General features: G+C 41.0%; 2 protein-coding genes across 2 annotated transcripts in view; one reads left to right on the top strand and one right to left on the bottom strand.

Annotated features, from left to right (window-relative positions):
* LOC131354002 (coiled-coil domain-containing protein 148-like) overlaps positions 1-4,344 on the bottom strand; it is a 96,998-nt gene extending 92,654 nt beyond the window's left edge. Inside the window, exons 1-2 of the mRNA XM_058391204.1 lie at positions 4,230-4,344; positions 2,084-2,144 (exon numbers count right to left, since the gene is read on the bottom strand). Coding sequence (XP_058247187.1) covers positions 2,084-2,144; positions 4,230-4,328 — 160 coding nt within the window. The 5' untranslated portion in view covers positions 4,329-4,344. The remainder of the gene's footprint in view (positions 1-2,083; positions 2,145-4,229) is intronic.
* Positions 4,345-4,509: 165 nt separating this feature from the next.
* The window catches only part of LOC131354001 (plakophilin-4-like), a 119,851-nt gene continuing 100,724 nt past the window's right edge, over positions 4,510-23,636 (top strand). The window contains exon 1 of the mRNA XM_058391199.1: positions 4,510-4,701. The gene's annotated coding sequence lies outside the window, so the exon portion shown is untranslated. The remainder of the gene's footprint in view (positions 4,702-23,636) is intronic.

Raw genomic sequence — 23,636 nt, 5'->3', positions numbered from 1 at the left:
GAACTTTTTTCTACATTTTGCAGTGTAACAGAGATTACATAATCATGAACTTACATGAATCTGGGTTGATTCTGGGTTGATTTAATACTCTTCTGAGTCATGCTTGCACTATATTATTGTAAATTGTTTAGTAAAGGAGTTAAAGGTGCTTCATGGGATGTTCCAAGCTATTTTTGGGGGATATATACTTGTTTTCATAGCTCCTTAGTCTTACTTTGGGTCATGCCACAAAGCAAAAATGGTGCAGGAATAGTTTGATGAGCACAACTACAAGTTTGAGGTGTTGACTCGGCCACCAAATTCCCCAGATCTTAATCCAATTGAGCGTCTGTGGGATGTGCTGGACAAACAAGTCCAAGCCATGGAGGCCCCACCTCGCAACTTAGAGGACTTAAAGGATCTGCTGCTAACATCTTGGCACCAGATACCACAGCACATCTTCAGGGATCTAGTGGAGTCCATGCCTGGATGGGTCAGGGCTGTTTGGGCAGCAAAAGAAGGGGGACCAACACAACATTAGGCAGGTGGTCATAATGTTGTGCCTGGTCGGTGTATATGGGCTATGTAGATTTATGGAGTCCAGGTTTAGACTACAAGATGTGGAAAATTCAAAGGGAATGAATATTTACGCAAGGCACTGGTAATATGAATGTGCCTTGTTTTACTTAATTCCACAGGTGAATATTTCCCAGTGTGGATCTTTCACAGAGACTATATTTGTGTAAGATCTATACAATTTATATTACTAAGACTGAACTGCCACCTCTGGACAACCACACTCGTACAGCTTCTGTTTTATTTCTTCATCAATATGTACCTTGTTACCTACGTATTCGTCATCCATTATTTCTGTAAGAAACAAATATTACAGTCTACAGACAGCATTCAACTTGTTGCTCTCCATGTTAGGTCTGAGCTGAGGTTTTAAGTTTCATGCCTCATCATGCTTAAAGGAACACTTAAAGTTCCTGAGCTCCCTTTGCTGGTAGAATTTAGGGCACTTACTCAAAATAACTTTAAATGTAGCCGAAGTTGTGTCTGCGATATTTGATTGCGTATTACTGTGGATTACTATTTTCATTTTATTTTTTATTATTTTTCTTTTGCTGCCTTCTTGGCAAGGTCACTCTGTCTCAGAGTTAATTTAACCTCAATAAGCTTTTATCCTTCTTAAATAAAGGTTACTTAATGACTAACTACACCGATCAGGCATAACATTATGACCACCTGCCTAATATTGTCTTGGTCCCCCTTTTGCTGTCAAAACAGCCCTGTCCCATCATGCATTGTGTATTCTGGCACGTTTCTATCAGAACCAGCATTAACTTCTTCAGCAATTTGATCAACAGTGGCTGGTCTGTTGGATCGGATCACACGGTCCAGCCTTCGGTCCCCACGTGCATCAATGAGACTTGTCCGCCCATGACCCTGTCTCCGGTTCACCACTGTTCCTTCCTTGGACCACTTTTGATAGATACTGACCACTGCAGACCGGGAACACCCCACAAGAGCTGCAGTTTTGGAGATGTTCTGATCCAGTGGTCTAGCCATCACAATTTGGCCCTTCATCACACTCGCTTAAATCCTTATGCTTGCCCATTTTTCCTGCTTCTAATACATCAACTTTGAGGATGTTCACTTGCTGCCTAATATATCCCACCCACTAACAGGTACCATGACGAGGAGATCATCAGTCTTATTCACGTCAACTCTCAGTAGTCATAATGTTATGCCTGATCGGTGTATATGGATAGAATGCAGAAGACGAAAGACCTATAGGAGATTGGAGGATATTAACAAACTGTAATAGTCGTATGCTTTATAGTGAACTCCAGTGAAAGAAAAATATACAGCTATGCCAGGAAGGCTCTCCATCTCTAAGAAGTCGTTCATGCAGGTTCTGCACTTCACTCAGTGTTACCGCTGACAACGGCACGATAATCGGCCCATTTTCAAATTGCTCTGTGCACAGACTGCAGGTCATATTCACTCGAGGCACTGCCTCAGGAGTACCTGCACTTGAATCTAATCTTCCTGAGTGAAAAGGGAAAAGGAGTGCTGAAAGTCCAACAGTTCTCCTTACCCATGTCCTCAGTGCGGTGACTCGACAGAAAGGCACGCAGGTCTCTCCCACTCATCTCTCTCTGAAACACATGACACTAGATTCATGAATTTCACACTTGGGTGTGTGCATATGACAGGCGAATTAAAGCGCTATCGGGAGCAGTCAAAGGTTGTGGAAGGGAGGTCAGAGTACCATCCCAAATCCCTTCCCATTTCTGCAGCTGCCGTAATCAGCTTATTGTTAGGGATTAAAAGTAACACCGAGAAAGTTAACCGAGAAGAGTTATCTCCTGATTATACACAAGCAGCAGTTTTATAAAATCCAGCATTCTAGAAATAAAAATATAGGGCATATCTTTGTGACTTTAAACAACATATAATTTGGCGTTTCTTAACTGATACGGATAGTGAGACAAAATACAGACAGGAAAAACACTATTGTCTTGAAATGAAAACCTCTCTGTTTTTGGATTTTCTGCTATTAACTTTTACTACTGCATTCCTGATGTATTAACGTGATAATAGCAACCAGAAGGATCTCGTTTCCCCCCACCGAAGCACACTGCTGAGATACACATTGCCTTGTCACTTAAATGGCAAAAAACAGACATTAGGTGTTTTCCAAATTCATTTTGCTTGGTGTGAGAGCCTTGAATAGAGCCAGCGGGGTTCGAATGAATTCGTTTGCTGTATTTGATTATGGCTGTTAGGAACATATAAGCCATTGTAATATCGCTCTTAATTTCCATATTGCACTGAGTTAATGATTTCATTCAGATGCATAAGTGTGTGTGTGAGATTGCATGTGTGTGTGTGTGTGTGTGTGTATTGTATGTGGTTAAGCCCTAATAAGGTTCTTTCATAGTGAGTGATGATATGCATACAACTGGGGATAATTGATGGAATTCGGTAAAAGTGTGTGGGATTATTATTATTATTATTGTTATTATTATTAGCATGCAGTACTTCATTTAAAGAGACTAGCAGAATGGATTAGGTTACACGTAACTAAAGAGCAGCTGAAATAAATCACTGTTGTGTTTTTCTCTACAGTAATGTAGAAATAATGTAAACATATGGAATATTGAACATGCATGAAGCATACAGACTTGTGCATAAGTATACAATTTGGGACGCACCTTCTGAAAGTATTCACTAATCTAGAAAATCCAGAAGACTAGAACCCATAAGAGACCATTTGGTAGGTTCATTACACTCACTGTAACAGGCCAGTCCTTAATGCTAATACTCAATAACAGTCTAGAGTAATAAATAAGTATGCAATTTAAGACCTGATGTCAGTTTGTTTATTCAGCTGGAGACACAGTGTCACATGGTGCCATACCTCCTCCACTACGTACCTTAGTTTGCAGCATGTGCACAAACAACCATAGGATCATGTGTATTCTGACACCTTTCTATCAGAACCAGCATTAACTTTTTTAGGAATTTGAGCAACAGTAGCTCGTCTGTTGGATCGGATCACACGGGCCAGCTTTTGCTCCCCTTGAGCCTTGTCCACCCATGACCCTGTCACTGGTTCACCACTGTTCCTTCCTTGGACCACTTTTGATAGATACTGACCACTGCAGACCGGGAACACCCCACAAGAGCTGCAGTTTTGGAGATGCTCTGATCCAGTGGTCTAGCCATCACAATTTGGCCCTTGGTCAAACTCGCTCAAATCCTTACGCTTGTCCATTTTTCCTGCTTCTAACACATCAACTTTGAGGGCAAAATGTTCACTCGCTGCCTAATATATCCCACCCACTAACAGGTGCCATGATGAGGAGATCATCAGTGTTATTCACTTCACCTCTCACTGCTCAGGATGTTATACCTGATCTGTGTGTATCCTGTGGTCCACCTTGTGTACACATATTCATTCTTAACACCAAATATAAATCATCTTTCAAGCCCGTTCCCACCCATGTTAGTGAAACCCCGCCCCCTGGATATTCAACAGCCAATAGCATGTCTATAAAATGATTGACAAAAGGCGCATCCAAACAAAAACTCCCGTTTCCCCAAAAATTGGTTTTCTTAGCTAAAGACCACCGGCTTAATTCATTACTTTATATCGTGCTCTACTAATCTTCGGGGTTTTAAGCAAGAAATAACAAATCGACTATCGCGTATATAACTTTTATAACATTACTGTGTACCTTTCTCAGGTTAGCTTTCCACGCTTCAGCCGCAAAGAACGCAATCGGTGTACAAGACGTAACCAAGGAGACCACACTGCTCGTCTCTGATTGGCTCATTACAAGCACACACACACACACACACACACACTAAGGTCCTGCCCAATCCAATCCATTTCCAGCTCGTCTTTCTTCTGTCCAATCAGAGCAGGGCCTGAAGCGCGGTGACGTCATGAGGACGCGTGCAGCTCCGGAGTGGAAGCGGGGCAGAGACGGAGAGAGGAGGAGGAGGAGGAGGAGGTTCTCCCAGTAGTACGGTATGGTGTAGAGCGGAGTTCGTGCTCTCTGTGCAGACACAGCGCTGGAGCGGGACTTTGAAACGCGTCTAATAAATCCCTAGAGACGGATTTCCATGCTTTATTTTTTTATTTTTTCCCGATGGGGAGCTGCCGTGACTCAGAGCGTCAAGTAGAATAAAACTGTCCTCCGAAAGGTATGGAGTTACTATTTGAGCTGATTTAAAAGCTGAAACGTTTACAGGTTACAAGCTTTGGAATGAGTTTCAGTACGGTTTGCTTATTTATACTTCACCTCTGTGTTTTGTAAAAGGTTTCCTTCTAGTGCCGTTGGACTTTTTCGAGTTTATGTATGTTTTCTGTTTTTCCTTTCGGATGACCGTTAGTGTCTGCGCGTGACAGTTTTCGAATTTGAATTATTTTTTTTCCTTTTTGAACGGCTCGCGCATAAGCGCTCGAGGTGACTGAATAGCCAGGTGCGCCGCGCAGCGCGCGCTGGAATCCGAGGAACGCGAGATTGCTTATTAAAAAAAAAAAAAAAAAAATATGGGGGCGGGACGAGGGGCGGAGCCTTTTTCCTTATTTATTCTCTTTTACGGTAAAAACCACGTATAGTGTCGCCCTAATCAGTGCGATTTTTTTAACACACACCTGAGCTCAAGGATTCAACTTGACTCTCTGGGTTAAAATGGTTTAACATGGTTCTTTAAAAAATGCACCAGGAGCTGCTGTGCTGCAGGATGCTGAGACAGGAAGAAAGGAACAGAAAGGCACTTTGCACCAGTTTCATTTTCTGGATGATGGAGTGGTGCAAGCTGTGCCGTCTCTCAGCTCCCTGGTCTCAGGTTCGAGCCTATTCTCAGATTACTACCTGTGTGGCGTTTCACATATTCACCCCGTGTCCACCTGGGGCTCTCTAGTTTCTTCCAGCCTCCCTGTATGTGGATTGGCAGCACTTAATAGCCCCCTAGGGGTGAATGAGTGTGTGCTCTGATTGATTTGTTACTGAGAATGAATGAATATGATGTCACTATCTAGTTATTGACAGATACTCAATACTGATCAGCCTATCAAAAAACAAGAGAGATTTGAAGTCGCCCGTATTGTCAGTCATGAACAACGGGCACAGGCGGTTTGATTGACAAGCAGTCAAAATGCAGCATTGTGGTTCCCGGTTGGTGCAACAGAGAAACGTCATGAAGATCCTGAGTTTGGATCCTGATGAGTCCAAGACAGCAATAAATGGCTGTGGTGTAAGGGGTGGGGGGGTGGGGGTCTCTTTTCTGTCAATCACAGTGACACTCATCAGTCATGTGTTTGTATGCTTATGTATGCAGATGAAGGCGGATAGCTCTGTCCTCTGGGTGTGTTTCCGTGTGATGCAACATGAGCCACAGCTTAAAAAGATGCTTCATGTGTTTTAAAGGTAGCATGTGATGGCTTTTGACCCTCCCGGGTTGGTAGCTGTTATATAATATTGGAGACCTGCACTATATTGCCAAAAGTTTTGGGACATCTTCCTTTACTTGCACATGAATTTAATTTGTCCTGCTCTTTGCTATAACAGCTTCAACTCTTCTGAGAAGGCTTTCCACAAGGTTTAGGAGTGTGTTTATGAGAATTTTTGACCATTCCACTAGAAGTGCATTTGTGAGGCACTGATGTTGGACGAGAAGGACGTCTCATAGTCTCCGCTCTAATTCATCCCAAAGGTGTTTTCTATCAGGTTGAGGACAGGACTCTGTGTTGGCCAGTCAAGTTCCTCCACACCAAACTCACTCATCCATGTCTTTATGGATCTTGCTTTGTGCACAGTCATGTTGGAACAGGAAGGGGTCATCCCCAAACTGTTCCCACAAAGTTGGGAGCATGAAATTGTCCAAAATGTCTCGGTATGAAGCTGAAGCATTAAGAGTTCCTTTCACTGGAACTGAGGGGTCAAGCCCAACCTCTAAAAAACAACACCTGAATTGAATGGGTGTCCCAAAACTTTTGCCAATAAATGACATTTTAAACCATCATTTTATCACCAGCCTCTGTTTTTTAAAGTATAGAAGACCAAATGCTTTCTCACGTCACGACTGGAAAATGTCTCTGTCTTTAAATGTCTCTGGCACTGGAGACTCCTTTCCTAACTGTCAAATAAACATCTCTTGCATTAGCAAGTTAACAGTGATATGTTTTTGTTTGTTAAAGAACACGTTTTAATTCATTTGTTATTAATCTTCGTCTTTGTGGAGCGTCCATCCTACAGATTTGAGAGTTTAACAGCGCTGTTATGTAAGCGCTCAGTGGTTGACCCGCCGACGGTCATGTCACGGTGTCACATAAATTAACGCAAAGGAGTGTGACAAGACTTGCTAGAGCTGCTGGTTAAAGAAGCAGGATTGAAGAACAGCGGGTCTCTACATTCCCACTCGAATGCTGATAGACGTAATAGCTGAACTGCTGTGCAGCAAAATGCTGAGAGAGAGAAAAGAACAAAAGCCACTTTACCAGTGTCTGACTTGTTCGTGAGAGCTGTGAAGGGGGTGGGCTGTGGAGTATGGAGGATTATTTCTGTGGCTCTGTAGGTTACAGCAGTGTTTCCCCCAAATCTGTTCCTTTAGTCCGCACTGCACATTTTCTCTTTAACACACCCTCTTGTTAATGAGCCACTGAGCTGAGGTAAAGCAAGGGAAACTCCACCGCATTAGGGTGGTGTGCACTATAAACCGGCTTAAATGGCTTTTAATAATATGTCATGCAGGTAGTAATCTTCTTTCTGTCTCTTTTCTCAAGGCAGTGGTTAAATGAGTGCCCAATTCTCCACCTAATGTCTATCTGGAGCGAAATGTGAAGCTTCATGATGTTTCCTTGGTAGACATTCTGCAAGAATGAGTCAGGATAAAGGACACTGGTGTTGATCTTCAGACTCTGGATGTTTATTTGCAGGACTAGTGTGTATATATGTGTGTGTGTATATATATATATATATACATATATATATATATATATATATATATATATATATATATATATATATATATATATATATATGAGGTAAGAAAAGGAAGAAAGAGAAGGACTTACTGTCATCTGTGTCTGGGATTGTTATCATCTCTGACTTTGTGCTCATTCATGGTGCAGCAAAACATTAGATATTGGAAATATAGTCTCTGCAGAGACAGAAACTTGTTATTTATAATAGAACATACAATTTGTGTATAAGATAAATGATTATAGAAATAGCCTTTATTTGTCACATATATATTACAGCACAGTGAAATTCTTTCTTCATGTATCCCATCCTTGGAGGTTGGGGTCAGAGCGCAGGGTCAGTTATGATACAGCGTCCCTGGAGCAGAGAGGGTTAAGGGCCTTGCTCAAGGGCCCAGCAGTGGCAACTTGGTGGTGCTGGGGCTTGAACCCCTGATCAACGACCCAGAGCCTTAACCACTTGAGCCACCACCGCCCCCAGCTATTATGACTGACATGACCTTTTTTATGACTGAATTATAATCAGTTCAAAATATTGTGCATTTTTGTCTGAATAAAAATAAATATCAAAAAATTATTTTTCATATTGTAAACAAAATGTACACTAGGTATAAAAAGTAAATAGTTTAATTCCCCCAAACATTAATTCCCCCAGTCATTTTATCCAGAAATAAAGCTCCAGAGTTGGCTAAAATGCCCATCTTTCTCATGTACTGTATATAGCAGTAGTGCAGGGCTGGATGACGGAGAGGTCTAAAGTTGTTGTTTAACTGTATAACTCATTATGTGTGTCGGCTGTTGTGATATGGAGCGATTGAGGTCAGTACACTCGCTCTGTATTTGATCTCTGTGGGTTGTGCAGGTTGGGACCTCTGGTGTTCAAACAGTGCAACTTTATTAGATGTATAATTAACAGAAGGTCGTGATATATTCTTACAATCATCACATTTTTGTATGGCAATGCATTGTGTCATGATGTCTCATTATACCCCTGTGTACACCGTAAATGTGTGTGATAGAAGGAGCATGCAGAACTGAATGGAGGTGAAATGGTCATATTTGCCCCGCCTTAATGTTTAAAGTTATGTTTGAGCTGAAATTCTGCTGCTTTTCCACAAAGTACACTGTATTGCCAAAAGTTTTTGGACACCCCTCCAAATAATTGAATTCAGGGGTTAGGTTTGGCCGCTTAGTTCCAGTGAAAGTAACTCTTAATGCTTCAGCATTCCAAGACATTTTGGACAATTTTATGCTCCCAATTTTGTGGGAACAGTTTGAGGATGACCCCTTCCTGTTCCAACATGACTGCACACCAGTGCACAAAGCAAGGTCCATAAAGACGTGGACGAGCGAGTCCTGACCTCAACCCCATAGAACACCTTAAGGATGAATTAGAGCGGAGACTGTGAGTCATGCCTTCTCGTCCAACATCAGTGCCTGACCTCACAAATGCGCTTCTAGAGGAATGGTCAAAAATTCCCATAAACACATTCCTAAACCTTGTGGAAAGCCTTCCCAGAAGAGTTGAAGCTGTTCCAGATGCAAAGGGCTGGCTGAAACCATATTACATTCATGTCCAGGATGTCCCAAAATTTTTGCCAATAAAGTAGTTTACCCTCATTTGCACTGCTGCATGCTTGCATTGTGCCCTGTCCAGTTGTGAATGGCTTTAGTTAAAAAAAAGTCTCTGAATAAACCTAAATGTCATTTTCGGCGTCATTTGTATCACCAAGCTATTTTCAGTTCTGCACAACAATTAATCTGCAGAAAAGCAGGCACTGTGTGTTTATACAGATTGGGCTGCTGTGGACAAAAAAGCAGGAGGTTGTATTTTAGCTAGCCACTGAAACAATATCCAGTAGTTTGTGCTCTCAGAGATTATTTATCCTGTACACAATGGAATAATGCTTTACATGCGCGCTTCATATCTTATGGCATATAAGACGTGAGTATGTGCAAATGCTAACAGCAATACTGTAAGATAACTGTTTTAATTTCTTTTTTTATGTTTGGCACAAGACTTAGAGTGTGATTTGTTGTGCAACAACAACGTGTAGTTCCATTCCTCTGGGACTGATGGAGTGTAACGCTTAACATATCTCACCGACTAAAATAAAAACTTTCATTATATAGGATGAGAAACTGATATAAGCTCAACATAACACAGTCACAGACTGTCTACATCAACAGTCCTCTCCATAATCTGGGGTATGATATCCTTATTTCTTTCCTGTTTTGTTCTTGTTTCCAAGAATGCAGGAGTGTTGCAGCATTTCAGTTCCCAGTACGGTTATCTTATCTTTCCATTCCGTTGATTTCTCTGACTATGAACTCAGAACTTGTTGTTTTCCCTGAAGTCTAGACTGGACTGAGGTAGTTTGGTCAATCGTTTCCAAACATTTTGGCCAAATGAGCACAGATTAACCTTATGACTTTTCTGTCTCCCCAATCCTTGTCCGCTCTAAACAGGACTAGTGTTCAATAATAATGTCAGTAACACACCTATGCCTAATGCCTTACTTGCCATGTGGTTTTATGTATTTGTGCAGAAGCACATGAGTGGCAGCTTCTGCACATCCAGATGATTTAAAAACAGTGTTTACTGGATTGCACGTCAGGGCCAAAATCCATCAGGTTTTCAACATGAACAGTAAAATGTTCAGAGATTTTGTTCAGTGATGTTAAACATTCAACATTATACATTCAAAAGAATCTACAGGACAGAGCTTTTTGGTAAATGAGGTTTTTATTTGTGAATTACAAAATAATATAACAGCAGCTAACCAGAAAATCAGTAAGTGTTAGTACTCATAGCCGTCTAGAACAGTATCAAATTTGAGACAATGCTGTTCTGTTCCAAAACCCGAGTTATATGGACAGGAAAATTTTCCATTTTTCTATGCTGAACTACTCTGGTCCTGCATCAAGGAGATGACAAAACAATATAACAATAACATTTTAACATCAGGACACAAAATCTGTTTTCAACCATTTGAAGCATAATCTGTAAAGTACAGTGGAACCTCGGCGTACAGATTTTATTCGCTCTGGTACTTCGAGTTCTTGAGGTGAAAATTTGTATTGTGAAACAAATCCCATAAGAAATAATGACTGAATGCAGATAATCCGTTAAAATATGACCCATATGACCAATATAAAGCGTATGTAAACTGTATGGCTGCTTACAAAGAACTGACCCAAGCCAAGCATTCCATGTCAAGGCTCCTCACAGGAAGTCGTGCCACCAAGCTTGGGTTAAAAATAGAACAGACAGGTGAAAATTCTATCTAGATCTGTCTGTCTGTCTGTCTGTCTATCTGTTTATCTGTCTATCTGTCTATCTATCTATCTATCTATCTATCTATCTATCTATCTATCTATCTATCTATCTGCCGAGGTTCCACTATAATTGAATGAACCAAACTCAGATATAAATGCCTTTCTCTTGTAACCCTGTTTGTAAATCAGTGACCCCTAATTTAGGAACTCCGGTGTTATGTTTAGGCCTAAGTCATTTTTCAATTCCCTGAAACACAGCTTTATTTTTAGTTATTTTGTCTTTGATTACAATACAAACATTCCCTCAAAGTGTTTCAGTTAAAAACAGAAAACTAGGACTTCTGAGTATTGTGGGTTTCTTTCCTTCACTGTAACGTGACCTAGTGGCCCACATTAATGCTGTTGTTGTTATTCCACCATGAAGCTTTCAGTAACTGGCCGTATTCCACACATCGGTATGCAACAGGATCCGCTTATTTTGGCAAATGTCCAACCCTAGACAACCTCAATGAAGCCGTCAAACATAGCACACTTTTGTGTAACGCTCTCTGGAAAGTGATCTCACTCCTGTTTGTGTTTACGCTCATGTTTAGAGCTGTCGTTGTGGACTGCTCTGTTTATCATCATCATAAAAGTGTCAATGCTGTACGTCTTGGCAAGCCCCGATGTAAATCCGACAGCCTGCTCTCATTTATAAGACACAGTCAAAGAACAGCTTCACAATAAGACACGCAAATTTGTCATTCAGGTCAATTTTAGACAGATGAGGTTGTGTCCAGACCGGAAACCAGTTCCCAGTGCGTTTATTCCAGACCTTTATTTCCGACGTATATTTATGTTTAAAAGATTAGGTTAAGCAAGGTCAGTCGCAGATCATTTCTTTCTCAAGCCCAGGAGTGTGTGTGTGTTGTGAGAAGTTCTCCTCGTGGTACACATCACGCCCACTACTTCTATCTCAAGAATTTGACTAGCACTGAAGGGCAGCCAAAAAAAAAGACAGAAACGTCTTTATAGGATTTTAGTTTCACAACATTTCCACCCATTTTCTGCAACAATAAATGTTTTTGTGAGCAGACCATTCAAACCTCACCAGTGGAGCAAATAGGAGGGTTTTTTTTTAAAGACAAGAACTTGAGCTTTTAACATAAATTATAAATCGTAGCTGTACTTCTCAGCTCCATGGCCCTTTTGCATTTTATGCACCAATTTACCCGCATTGTGTCTCGTCTTTGTCATGCTATTGTTAGTTAGATTTTTTTTTTTTTACCCCCTTCTCCACAAATGAAGACAAAACAGTATGTGTATGTGTGCGCATATAAAAAGCGCAAATCCTTTTATTGAAGATAGGATTTGAGCGTAAAAGAAGTGCAGTGCGTGCTCACGCTCGTCTCTTTTGTTGTCTCGGATCGCTGTGATTGTTCAGCCATGCGCTGAGGCCAGCTTAGATCTAACAGGAACTGACAAGAGTTGAATAGTTCAGCAGATCCTCACATCCTCCACTTTTTATCCTCGAGCTTCATGCCACCATTTAGAACATTTCCATGAAAAATAATAAAAAAAAACCCTTATCTATCTATATGTATAGATATAGATATAGATATATATATATATATATACATATATATATATATATATATATATAAATATATATATACATACATACATACATACATACACATATATATATATATATATATATATATATATATATTCACTGTAGTCTATTCTTTCAGTGTAACTTCTTTGGCTCGGATTTGATCAGTCAGATTGACAACTGTTGTTTTTGGATTTGTAAACACATAGTAATTCATTCATGTTCACTGGTTTTGCAGATTTTCCAGGAACGTGTCCCCGGGGGCTGCTTTAACCGTCCATTTTTAGTAAATATGTTTTCAGATCATTTGTTGAGCAAAGTGCTTCTTTCTTTTCTGACTGTAAGGTTTATGGTGTCTATAGTATCTGGAATCATTGATGGCCATCATGGTAGTTGGAATTTATCAAATTGGGCAATATACACCAATCAGGCATAACATTATGAGCAGGTGAAGTGAATAAGACTGATGATCTCCTCATCATGGCACCTGTTAGTGGGTGGGATATATTAGGCAGCAAGTGAACATCCTCAAAGTTGATGTGTTAGAAGCAGGAAAAATGGACAAGTGTAAGGATTTGAGCGAGTTTGACGAAGGGCCAAATTGTGATGGCGGATAGACTACTGGATCAGAGCATCTCCAAAACTGCAGCTCTTGTGGGGTGTTTCCAGTCTGCAGTGGTCAGTATCTATCCAGAGTGGTCCAATCCAGGCAACAGGGTCATGGGCAGTCAAGACTCATTGATGCACGTGGGGAGTGAAGGTTGGACCGTGTGATCTGATCCAACAGGCGATCTACTGTTGCTCAGATTGCTGAAGAAGTTAATGCTGGTTCTGATAGAAAGGTGTCAGAATACACAGTGCATTATGGGTCAGGGTGGTTTTGGCAGTAAAAGGGGGACTAGGCAGGTGGTCATAATGTTATGCCTGGTCGGTGTATAATGCACTACATAATATATCTGGTTGAATCTGTAGCTTTAGAAATAAATTGTGTTGCATCTATGAGTTTCCTGTTAATCTGTGGTGACTAATGTTGGATTGAAAAACGACAAAACATCATCCTCTGATCTTAGCATCTTAGCGTCCCTTGTCTGTGCCTCCGAACAGAGACTGCCGTCCCTGGCAAAGCATGAACAGTGGCTCAAGTGAAGAAAATTGCATTGCACTCATTCTTCAAGTATGATATATTTCAATATTATTTAAAGCTTAATAGCAACAAAAAACCGATTAGGTTTATTTCGGTAGGTTTGTGTAGTCCTATATTTATTTTTGAATAACTCCTGATCTTGTTAACAGGTAATTAATAAAATATAAAACAGATTAATTGCTAATGCTGGTGATTAGTGGCTACATCCAATTTGGGCAGGGAAACAGTGGCAGCTCACAAAGATACTGACCGTATAGCATTTATGATTTGCTCTCTTTCTTGCTTTTGGCCTTTGTGGCTTCACATACTTTAGGAGCATGTTCAAGGTTTTTCCTTGAGGGTAACCACAAGTAGTAGAGTGCAAACATTCTTACTAGGGTATGCAATATGACATTTCTCAGAAATTTTCTACAATAAAAAAAATCCTATATGTATAAAATAGGTCTTGAGACAAAGAATATTTCACCTGTTTAAGTTGAGCTTAGCATTGTTTCTGAGTAATTGATTTTTAAGGACATGTTAGCTAAGCTGTCTCTAAAGTAAATGTTCTGAGGAAAAAAGTCAGCAAATAAAAATGTCACCACGGTCCAGCTACTGTCGATTATCCGTTCAGGAAACTTTTTATTTTTTTATTTTGCTTTTCTCCAAGCCTGTCAATTATAGCTTCTTTCCACTGCAGGGATAAATGCTTACCACAGCCACATCACGCTGTTCTATGCCAGTGTGGGCTCGTGTGAATCATTTCTTTTTCCATTTGTTCAGGAAAATCTAGGAAATAACACAGTATGGCCAATAATATGCGGACATATGACATGCAAATGTCGGCCTCCTCCAAACAGTTGCCACAAAACATACAATTGTACAGATTTATTATTGTATGATAATGCCCCTCTGCACAAAGTGTGCTCCATGAACACTTGAGGTTTGGAGTGGAAAAGAGCACAGATCCCAGACATGAACACCTTTGGGATCGACTGCAATGCAGGCCTCCTCACCCGACATGACCTCATTAATACTCTCGTAGCTGAATGAGCCCAAATCCCTATAGCCACTCACTTGACAACATCTAGTGGAAAGCCTTCCCGAAAGAGTGGAGCTTATTTTAACATTAAATCTGGACTGGGATGTTCAACCATGCACATATGGATGCGAAGGTCAGGTGTCTAGAAAAGTTTGGCCATATAACGTACCTCAGAAAAACTATAAGGATAATACAAAGCGGTTGAGCAAACTCATCCTGTCTATATAATAAATGATTACATGGTTGATGCAGCTATTTCTGCTGACAGATGATATGAAGGGTTTGGGATTACTGGAATTTACTACAGTTAACGCATGAGCTCTCACTTGAGTGGTTACTCCCCATCATCACAACCATTCAGCCATACAGTGGGAAAGATACTCAGTTTTTTATATGCGTGAGCAGCACATACAAGCGTGAAAAAAGGTTTCTAGTTCCACCGATTGCAGAAGAAGTAACCTTCATCGTAGCCTGGATTATATACATAAACAGCTACTACTACAAATACAAAAAATATATAAAGACAAAAGAGTGTGACTCTGGAATACTAATCAGAAGGTCATGAGCGTAAATCCCACCATTGCCAAGCTAACACTGCTTAGATCATGCTTATAGATCAACGGTTAAAATATAACTATTGTTATATTGGAAGAAAAGTGTAGCTTACACACATTCACATGGTGTGAGTACGGCTGTAGCGTTTCCTATTGGTGATGGACACACTGCCACGTCCGACATAACTCTGAAATGGGAAGTCAGACATCGGAAAAAGCCCAGACGCCACAGCGTTAATCCAATCCCCCCCACCCCCCCACCCCCCGGCACTGTTTACTACCTCGCATTTAACTTGACTCGTGTCACCATGGGTTTTAAGATGACTTTGCCTCCAAACTTACATTTGAATTTCCGGAGCTTGATGTGCGTCTGCTTGTGCACATGCATGTTTCTGAGAAGAATTTCAGGCATAGGTTTGGATGAAGGGTGTTGGACTAAAAGGATGATGTAGTGGGCTAACAGCATGTGTCCATTTGCAAGTTTATATCCTATCTATTTAAAAGGAGGAGCACTGCCAGATCCACACAGTGCATGATGGATACTGAGCAATGGAATGTGGCTCAGCAGGCAGCGGTAAAGCTTCAACACAGCTCAACTCAATGCAAATGAATCCGTCCGTCACAGTGCGCTTATTCAGCCACTGCTGTTTATCGTGACTGACGAGCAAAAAAATTCCAAACATCATACCACAGAGAGACTTGTTATTCCAAACCATCAAAGCATAATTATATGATTTCAGTCAGGTAGCTAGGTTGCTTGCTATTCAACTTTATGTAAACTAACTAGACATGTCGATTTCTGGTGCACTTGATTTTCATGTAAAACAGATCTGTTTATACTTACAACACTGAAGGTTGAGATCTAACGTTAAACAAACATACAGGATGGGAGTAAAGTGCTTGAAACAGTGTTTTTATTTTCTACAAAGACGCTTAATATCGTGCACATGAATTACTACTTTCACAAATGACAAAGAGACTTCTAAAAAAGAGGCAGCCTGCTGACCTACCCTGACAAACTGTGTTGTAAATCTGCAATGAGTTAACAAGGTCCCTAACATTGCTTACAGCCGCTTTCATTAAATTAACAGACACAGACTGATTTGAGGCTTGAATAGAAGGCACATTGTCACTACTAAAAAGTAAAACCCACCAGAAATGAAGTACCGCTTTCAAATGTACTTGTGTTACTTGTGTAATAGCTATTTATTTAAAATCAGAAGTGTATAATGTCATGATCGCACTGAATTTATTTTCCAGTCCTAGCAGGATTTCATCCATCAGCTGGCAAGATGTGGCTGAGAAACACAAAATTTTGTCACGGCTTTTGGAGATTACGCTCACAAAAGATCCGGCACTGAGACGTCCTGCAATACGGGTGACGCGCAAACTCGACTGCTAGTAAGAACAGCAGCGGATGTTTTACAAAAAAACAAAAAAGCGCTTTATTATAGAGTGTAAGTAACTTCAAACCACTACTACAGCCCTCGGCCTCACTACCAGCAGAGTCTGAGGTGGTATTCATGGCAACTTGGTAAATATTTCAGACGGCTCGACTTGCCAGCGTCTGAGGCAGTTCTCTGCTTACTGAGCCGAAGGCCATATGGAACACTGTGTCTTGCTAGTTTCGCTTCAGCAGTAAGGACAGATCCACTTCGGTTCGAGAACGTCTGTTCTGACATGGCACGATGAGTGAGTGAGTGATTTTCATGCATGATGCCATCTACTAGCAAGTATCAGATTTTCAGCTGTGGAAACTGACTTGTTATACCGGTTTAACAAATCCTGCCGTTTTAGCTTGTGCATTTACCATTGCGCTCTTTTTCCTGCTATATGGTGTGCGTTAGGAAAGGGGTTAGCTCTCTAATTTTCTTCACGGCTGCCAAAGTTAGGTAGGATAGATCTGTCTGAGTGGCTCAATCCCTTCTCAATAACTCCCCGATGAAATTCCACAAAGCATGCCCAATGATGTCACTCAGCTTCTCAGAGGACACGCACGAATTCCTCTGGTGTCTTCTTACACTACAAAGTGGCTTAAAACCACACAAGTCAAAATATCCTGATCTCTCAATTCCCTCCTCTCCGCCATGTCAAATTACACAGAAAATCACTTCACGTTAAAGCATTTGTGCTGTTTGTTTCATGACGCTCTGCCGCTTCTTTAAACACTAAATTGCATCTCGCTTTAGCAGCTATTCAGCTCTAAGGAAACCTAGCCTGTGTTTTTGGAGAAATTATCCATGTCTTTGGCTTCTCCCACTCCGGTCTATAAGAGGAGTGGAAAAAAGGGAGATGTCAAAAGTACAAAGAACGTCCTTGAATAACCCCTTTATTTTCTGTATTTTAACAGAGTTTACACAGCAATCCATAAAGTAAATCTGAACTCTGTTTTGACTTCCTAGCTTGTCTTGTAAATGTGTGATGGAAAACATAGTTCAGCCCACTTCTGGCTTCCATTCAGTGTTTATATGAGTCGTGGATACGTTTGGAGAACATTCCCGGCGGCTTAGACTTTACTTGGTGCTTTCAGCATGAAATGAGCAATATAATTTTCATTTTAATTTTGAGTTCCAGTGTTAAAATAGACATTTCTGGTATATCTGCCAAAGCTAGAGCTTTCTTCCTGTTCTGTTCTGTTTCTTTATGCCTTGAAGGCAATAGCCAGGGTTCATGTACTTGCACAACCAAATGATATTTGAATTGCGACATCTCACAGGCCTGCCCAGTTTTAGGGCAGATTGTTCTTTTCTGCATTGCCGTCATCCCTTGCGGTTTCCATTCATTCCGTTTGAACTTTTTTTTTCTTCCCTTCCTTAAGATGTGGGTGTCATGGTATGTCCATCATCCTGCTCTTCCTCCGCCCTCATCATTCTCTCTTAAGCAAGTGAGACGGGAGGCGTCGGAGCAGCCGTGTGCTCCGACTAGGAAATCAAGCGCATCGCTCAGACTAGCAAGTCGAACAGAGTACCAGCACGGTGTGCAGAAGAGTTTCATCATGTGGGTTTGAATACACAGATCACACATGCTCCCTTGACGAGAGTGTCTCATGTGGCATCTGGTCATGCAATAGAGCTGAGGTTTTAGTGAGCTTCTTGGCTGAAATATTTTTCCCTCCCAATTAAGGACCTCCATATGGTTGCAGTACTGTCTTTTCTCCCACAGCTTCCTCTAACAAACATACTTTACCACCAGCACCATCTCTATATAGAATTCCTCTTCTTGTGAACACTTGTTTACTCACAACAGTTTCGCTTCCAAAAGCTTGTCACGGTGCACTGCTGCCTGAGAGTACGAGTGCAGGCCATACCTGTGTGCGGGTGTTGACGGAAGAGGCAAAATGGAGGAGAGTGCTGTTGTTTTGTGCCAGATTACCATGTTATAAATGAAAACATGGACAGATTCATGTGTGTATACTCGCATGCACGATTAATGAAGGAGTGGATGATGATGAGAACGGGAAAAGAAATACCCGTTAGCTGAATCAGGACTAGGAAGTGATGAACCTATATTTCTTTCTTGTATTTATTGCATTTCATGTTCCTAGCGATGAAAATGTAATGTCTTATATACACCGAATAACCATCTGTTACCCTTTTAGCTGCATAACGTTAGTGTTTGTTTACTCCTCAGTTAGGTCCTGATTAACGGATATTACATCTCCTATAGTGCACCAGGCAGCCTTTTACCACCCCACTGATATTTGCATTATCAGTGTTAGAGCAGAAGGTCTGATTCAGTCACACACACACACACACACTCACACTCACACTCTCTCTCTCTCTCTCTCTCTCTCTCTTCGGGGTCTAAACACAGCTGTGGGCCTCATGGTTGCAATAAAATGCCCAGGTGACCTTTTGTTTTCTGACCCCAGCTTAAGCATTGTGCTAATGGAGTCACGGACGGCAAAGTGGTTTGGATAGCTGCCATTTTCATCAAAAGCTAATTTCCTTCTTTTTTCCGCTCGACCTCTGGCACATCGGTCCACCGCTAACCAGAATTCCGCAGTTTGTTTACGTTTCATTTATTTTCATGAGCCCGTCCAAGGTTTGCTTAAACAAAAGGCTAATGTGTTGATTTAACGCTAGCAGTACAGATATCGAATACTTACGCTTCACCATTTTACATGATTAAATCAGCTTTTCCTCGTGTCTCACCGGAGCCGTATAAGACTCGTGCTGAATTTTTTAGCTGTTGAATTGTTGTGCCTGTATGTGATTTATTGACCCCAGAAATCTCAAAAGTCTCAAAAGTTTACACATCGTTGTTTAGTTCAAAACTATTGAAATAATGTTCGAAATAAGTATGTAGTCTGTATACTAGAGCCTTAGAAATGTGTGTATTTGCTATAACCCTCTCCAGACTATATATATATATATCATATTGTGCCGTATCTTGTGCTTACTCAGCTTGTCTTTTGTTTTATATTAAAATTATGTCTGAGGATCTGAAGCAATTAAGTGCTTTTATACAGCACTGTAACAGTGATTATGGTCAGCTTACGATTTCCCACAAAATAGAAAAATCACAGACCCTCAAGCTATGCTTCACAGATCCTAAGGGGACCAGAACCCACACTTTGAGAGCCAGTGACTTTCTGAAAATTCTGAAAAATATAAAGGCTTGCTATTAAAGCAAGAGACTCCTGTCATTGATTTTGTTGTACAGAAGGGTGAAAAGAAAGCAGTTGTGACTCAGGAATAGTATGTCATTCCGTCCTAGAGACTCCTTGGTCTTTCAGTATGTATACCAGTTTTGATGTTGGACAAACCTGTGTGTATGTGTTTGCACGTGTGTATGTGTTGGATGTGTCTTCTCTTGTGTCACCTGAAGAAGATCCAGGTGTTGAAGTGTTTGGTTAGTATAACGCACAGCACTGGGAACTGGACAATAGAGCCATGAGTATTTAAAGTACTAAAATATAACCGTTTGTGTGTGTGCACAAGGACTAAGTAAATGCTAACTCGGTACAGAGCATTTGATTGCTACTGCTGCTTTTTCCCCCCCCTGCAATTATCTTGCAGGTCTGAGCTCATCAGCATGGAGGTGGTCGTGCATCTGAAGCTGACCTTAAACTCCGGCACTCAAATGCACTATTTAATAAGCACTTCCTTTGAAATCACCAAGGACATGGGAGCATACTCCGTTGCCCTCGTTCACGCTTTCTTGTATATTGCGTTTCTTCGTGTGTAAAAGGGGTTGACTGCTGAAGACAGCCGAAGATTGGAAAAAGACAAAGCAGTTCCTTTTCCCAGCTGACAGGAGAGGTGTTTCTGCCGGCATAGCCAGTTTGCCTCATGGTCTGGTGTGTTATGTGTGTTGAGATGCTTTTCTGCTTACTGCAGTTGTAAAGAGTGATTTATTTGCATTACCATCAATCTAAATCCATCTCTCTCTCTCTCTCTCTCTCTCTCTCTTTCTCTCTCTCTCTCTTTTACAGTGTTTCACATTGTTATGTGCAACTTGTAGTCACTGTTGTTGTATGACAATCCCAGGAGATCGTCAGCATCTGAAATATTTAAACCAGACCGTCTGGCACCAACAGCCATGCCACAGTCGAGTGAAGAAGCATCTAGGTACTTCTGTAATAACGGTCGATTTAATACAAAATGAATCATATTACACCAAGTTCCCAGAGAAATGGGACGTTTTTCAGACAAAAGTCTTTCATCAGCTGTGCAAGCAAAGTGCTTCAAAGGCAGAACTGAAACCATATGTTTCAATAAACTTTTCTGAAACCCTCTCATTAATACTGCTATCCTGCTCACCACTAATTCCTCAATGTGCTCTCTCTTCCCTCCTGCTGTCAGATTTTGCAGATCAGATCCTCGTCTCTCTTTCTCTCTCTCTTTATTTTTTTATAGAAGCAGACAGATTTCAGGGGCCATCAGGAGGATGATAAATTCATTCTCACACACTTTTTTCCCCCTTTTATTATGCTCCAGTGCTTTTAACACATCAGCCAATTATATAGCAGCAACTCAGCAAGATATTCTCAGCTGTTTAAGTAAAAGCTTTTAAAGGCCAAAATGTTAATTCGAACATTTATCATAGCATCGTCTTTCTGTTTTTGTGCGAGAAGGTACATTTACTGAAAGGCAAAATGTCATTGTAACCATTCCGGCACTCGCGTTACACTAAATGAAGCTGCGAGCGTGAGTCTTTTTGAGGTCATCTGTAGTTTTTGTCTAACTACATAGTGAGTGCTATTGTGTTATGGCATTACTTTTATAAGAGTCAGCTTCTTCATAGAGGATAACAATGGGCAGAACCTTGCACTAAAAGCACTTTTCTAGTTTTTATTACCTGCCTGCCTAACAAAGAGAGACGTCATGATTAGCTCTTTAAATACAAATTAGATTGTGCTGGGTGCCCACAGGGACAGGCTATTCTTTTTAATAGTGTAGGAGGCGCAGGGCAACTGCTGTGCAGTCCACCTGTTCACCTCTCTCTTATAATTACTCCACCCCTTGTTCTATTTATTTTTCTGATCCAGATGGTTAACATACGCTGTGTTCCAGAATCTGTAGTTTACGCAGCAAAAAAACTAATAAAACCTGATTTTCTGCATATTGCTGGTGAGCGATATCACAAACATATCATATCTCGATTCTTGATGTGTCACGATATATGGTACAGTGGAATCTCGGCATACGAATTCATTTGCGAATTTGTATTACAAAGCATTCCCATTAAGAAATAATGTAAACGCTGATAATCCGTTCCAGCCACCCCAAAAATATAACCAATATTCCCAATACGAAGCGTATTTAAACTGTATGGCTGCTTACAAAGAACTGACCCAAGCCAAGCATTCAATGTCAAGGCTCCTCACAGGAAGTCATGCCACCAAGCTTGGGCTTAAAATAGAACGGACCACCCACGCCACCAATCTGTCAACAAAAAAAACACCCGAAAAATCACGTAGATTTTGAACACATGGCGAAGGCAACACTGGTATCGTGGGTTGAATCTTTCAAAACAGCTTTTGCAGACTGAAAAAAGCTTAAACTTCATAAACTCACTTCACTCGGCTTTTCACTGACACAAAAAGTTTTGAACGCCTCCCGGACATACGTGCAACTTAGCTGGCGCTCGGTTCAGTTTGTTTGTACGTCGAAAATGCTTCATATACTCTTGCAAAATCCAATTCAATTTTTAAGGTGAAAATTGGTAAGGAAGGGCATTCATATGCTGAGGCTCCACTGTATTTAGGTTTGCTATCAAACTACCAACAGAACAGTAATGGCTGTGGAAAAGTTCCCACAGCAGCATTAGTGAGGTCAGACACTTGAGGTCAGGTGAAGACGCCTGGTGCACTGTCCATGTTCCAGATCATTCCAGAGGTGTTCACTGGAGTTGAGGTCAGATCTCTATACAGAACATTTCAGTTCTTCCACTCCAACCATGTCTTCATGGAGCCCACTTTGTGCACAGGTATATTGTCATGCTGGAACAGGTTTGAGCCTCCTAATTGCAGTGAAGGGTTAATTGCAATGCTACAGTATCTAAGGGCATCCGATACAGTTGTGTGCTTTCAACTTTGTGGCAACATTTTGGGGAAGAACCGCATGTGGTATTGATTCTCAGGTGCTTTAAAAGTGTCATTAAAGTGTCTGGAGGCAATGCTGCTTCTTCACAGAGTTCACTCTTAAATGGATATGTTTTTGTTTTGTTTCTATAAATGTCTAGAAATTGTGCAACAATATAAACATTGAAAATGGACACTGAAGTTTGTTTAATGGCTAAATGGCCATTCTCCCTCACAGAAAAAGGGTGTCACTTTAGTGTAGACTGCCACAATAGATTGGAATTGATTTTGTAGGTTCCTGAAGCCATAATAGATGTGACCTTATTAATGCCTTTACACATGTGAAGGGATTATGACTACACTCACTTGAACAGCAGTCCTTATCACAAGTACCCTCTGCCTTATCTTCAGATCTGGTGTAATGAACTTAAAGCTTATGCCCTATTGATAAATGGTCATGCTACTCTTATGCCAGTGCTGCTACTTGCAGGACGAATCGATCACTCAGAGCCAGACACTTTGTCTCTTGGTTTAATGAGGGGGACGGAGAGAGGGAGGGGGTGCGAGTGCCGAGCAGGCATTGCGATTCACTGTGAGATGGACAGCTGCATTGTGCCTCTCCAACATGTCCAATATTGTGCTGATTGTCATGCAAATTCCCTGCCTGCCGATTCATTTGATGGAGCGTACAGCAGCACTGAAATCATCTAAGCTGTCAAAGTGACGCACGGCAAGAGAGGAATTTTGTTCACGGCTGAGTTGAATGAAGCAGATCAGCGATTAAACCGAGCCAGAAGTGAGGAACGTGTAGGCTCCCAAAAGCCTCGATTTAACATGCAGCAATTTTTTCATCATTACAGTGTGTGATGTGAGATCTGCAATCAGTGATCATGTACAAAAGGAAATCAGTGGAAAATTAATATTGTACAAAAGGTAACATCTCTCCCTACTGAGAAAAGTGGCATAGTCCATTCAGCTTTCCACCTGCTACATGCAAAATAATATCCAAAGGTAGGTCCAGAGTGGAGCCAAA

This window comes from Hemibagrus wyckioides, linkage group LG06 (genome assembly GCF_019097595.1).
Source record: "Hemibagrus wyckioides isolate EC202008001 linkage group LG06, SWU_Hwy_1.0, whole genome shotgun sequence".
Lineage (NCBI taxonomy): Eukaryota > Metazoa > Chordata > Actinopteri > Siluriformes > Bagridae > Hemibagrus > Hemibagrus wyckioides.
The sequence above is the reverse complement of the archived record's forward strand: the minus strand, read 5'-3'. Positions and strand labels throughout refer to the sequence as shown.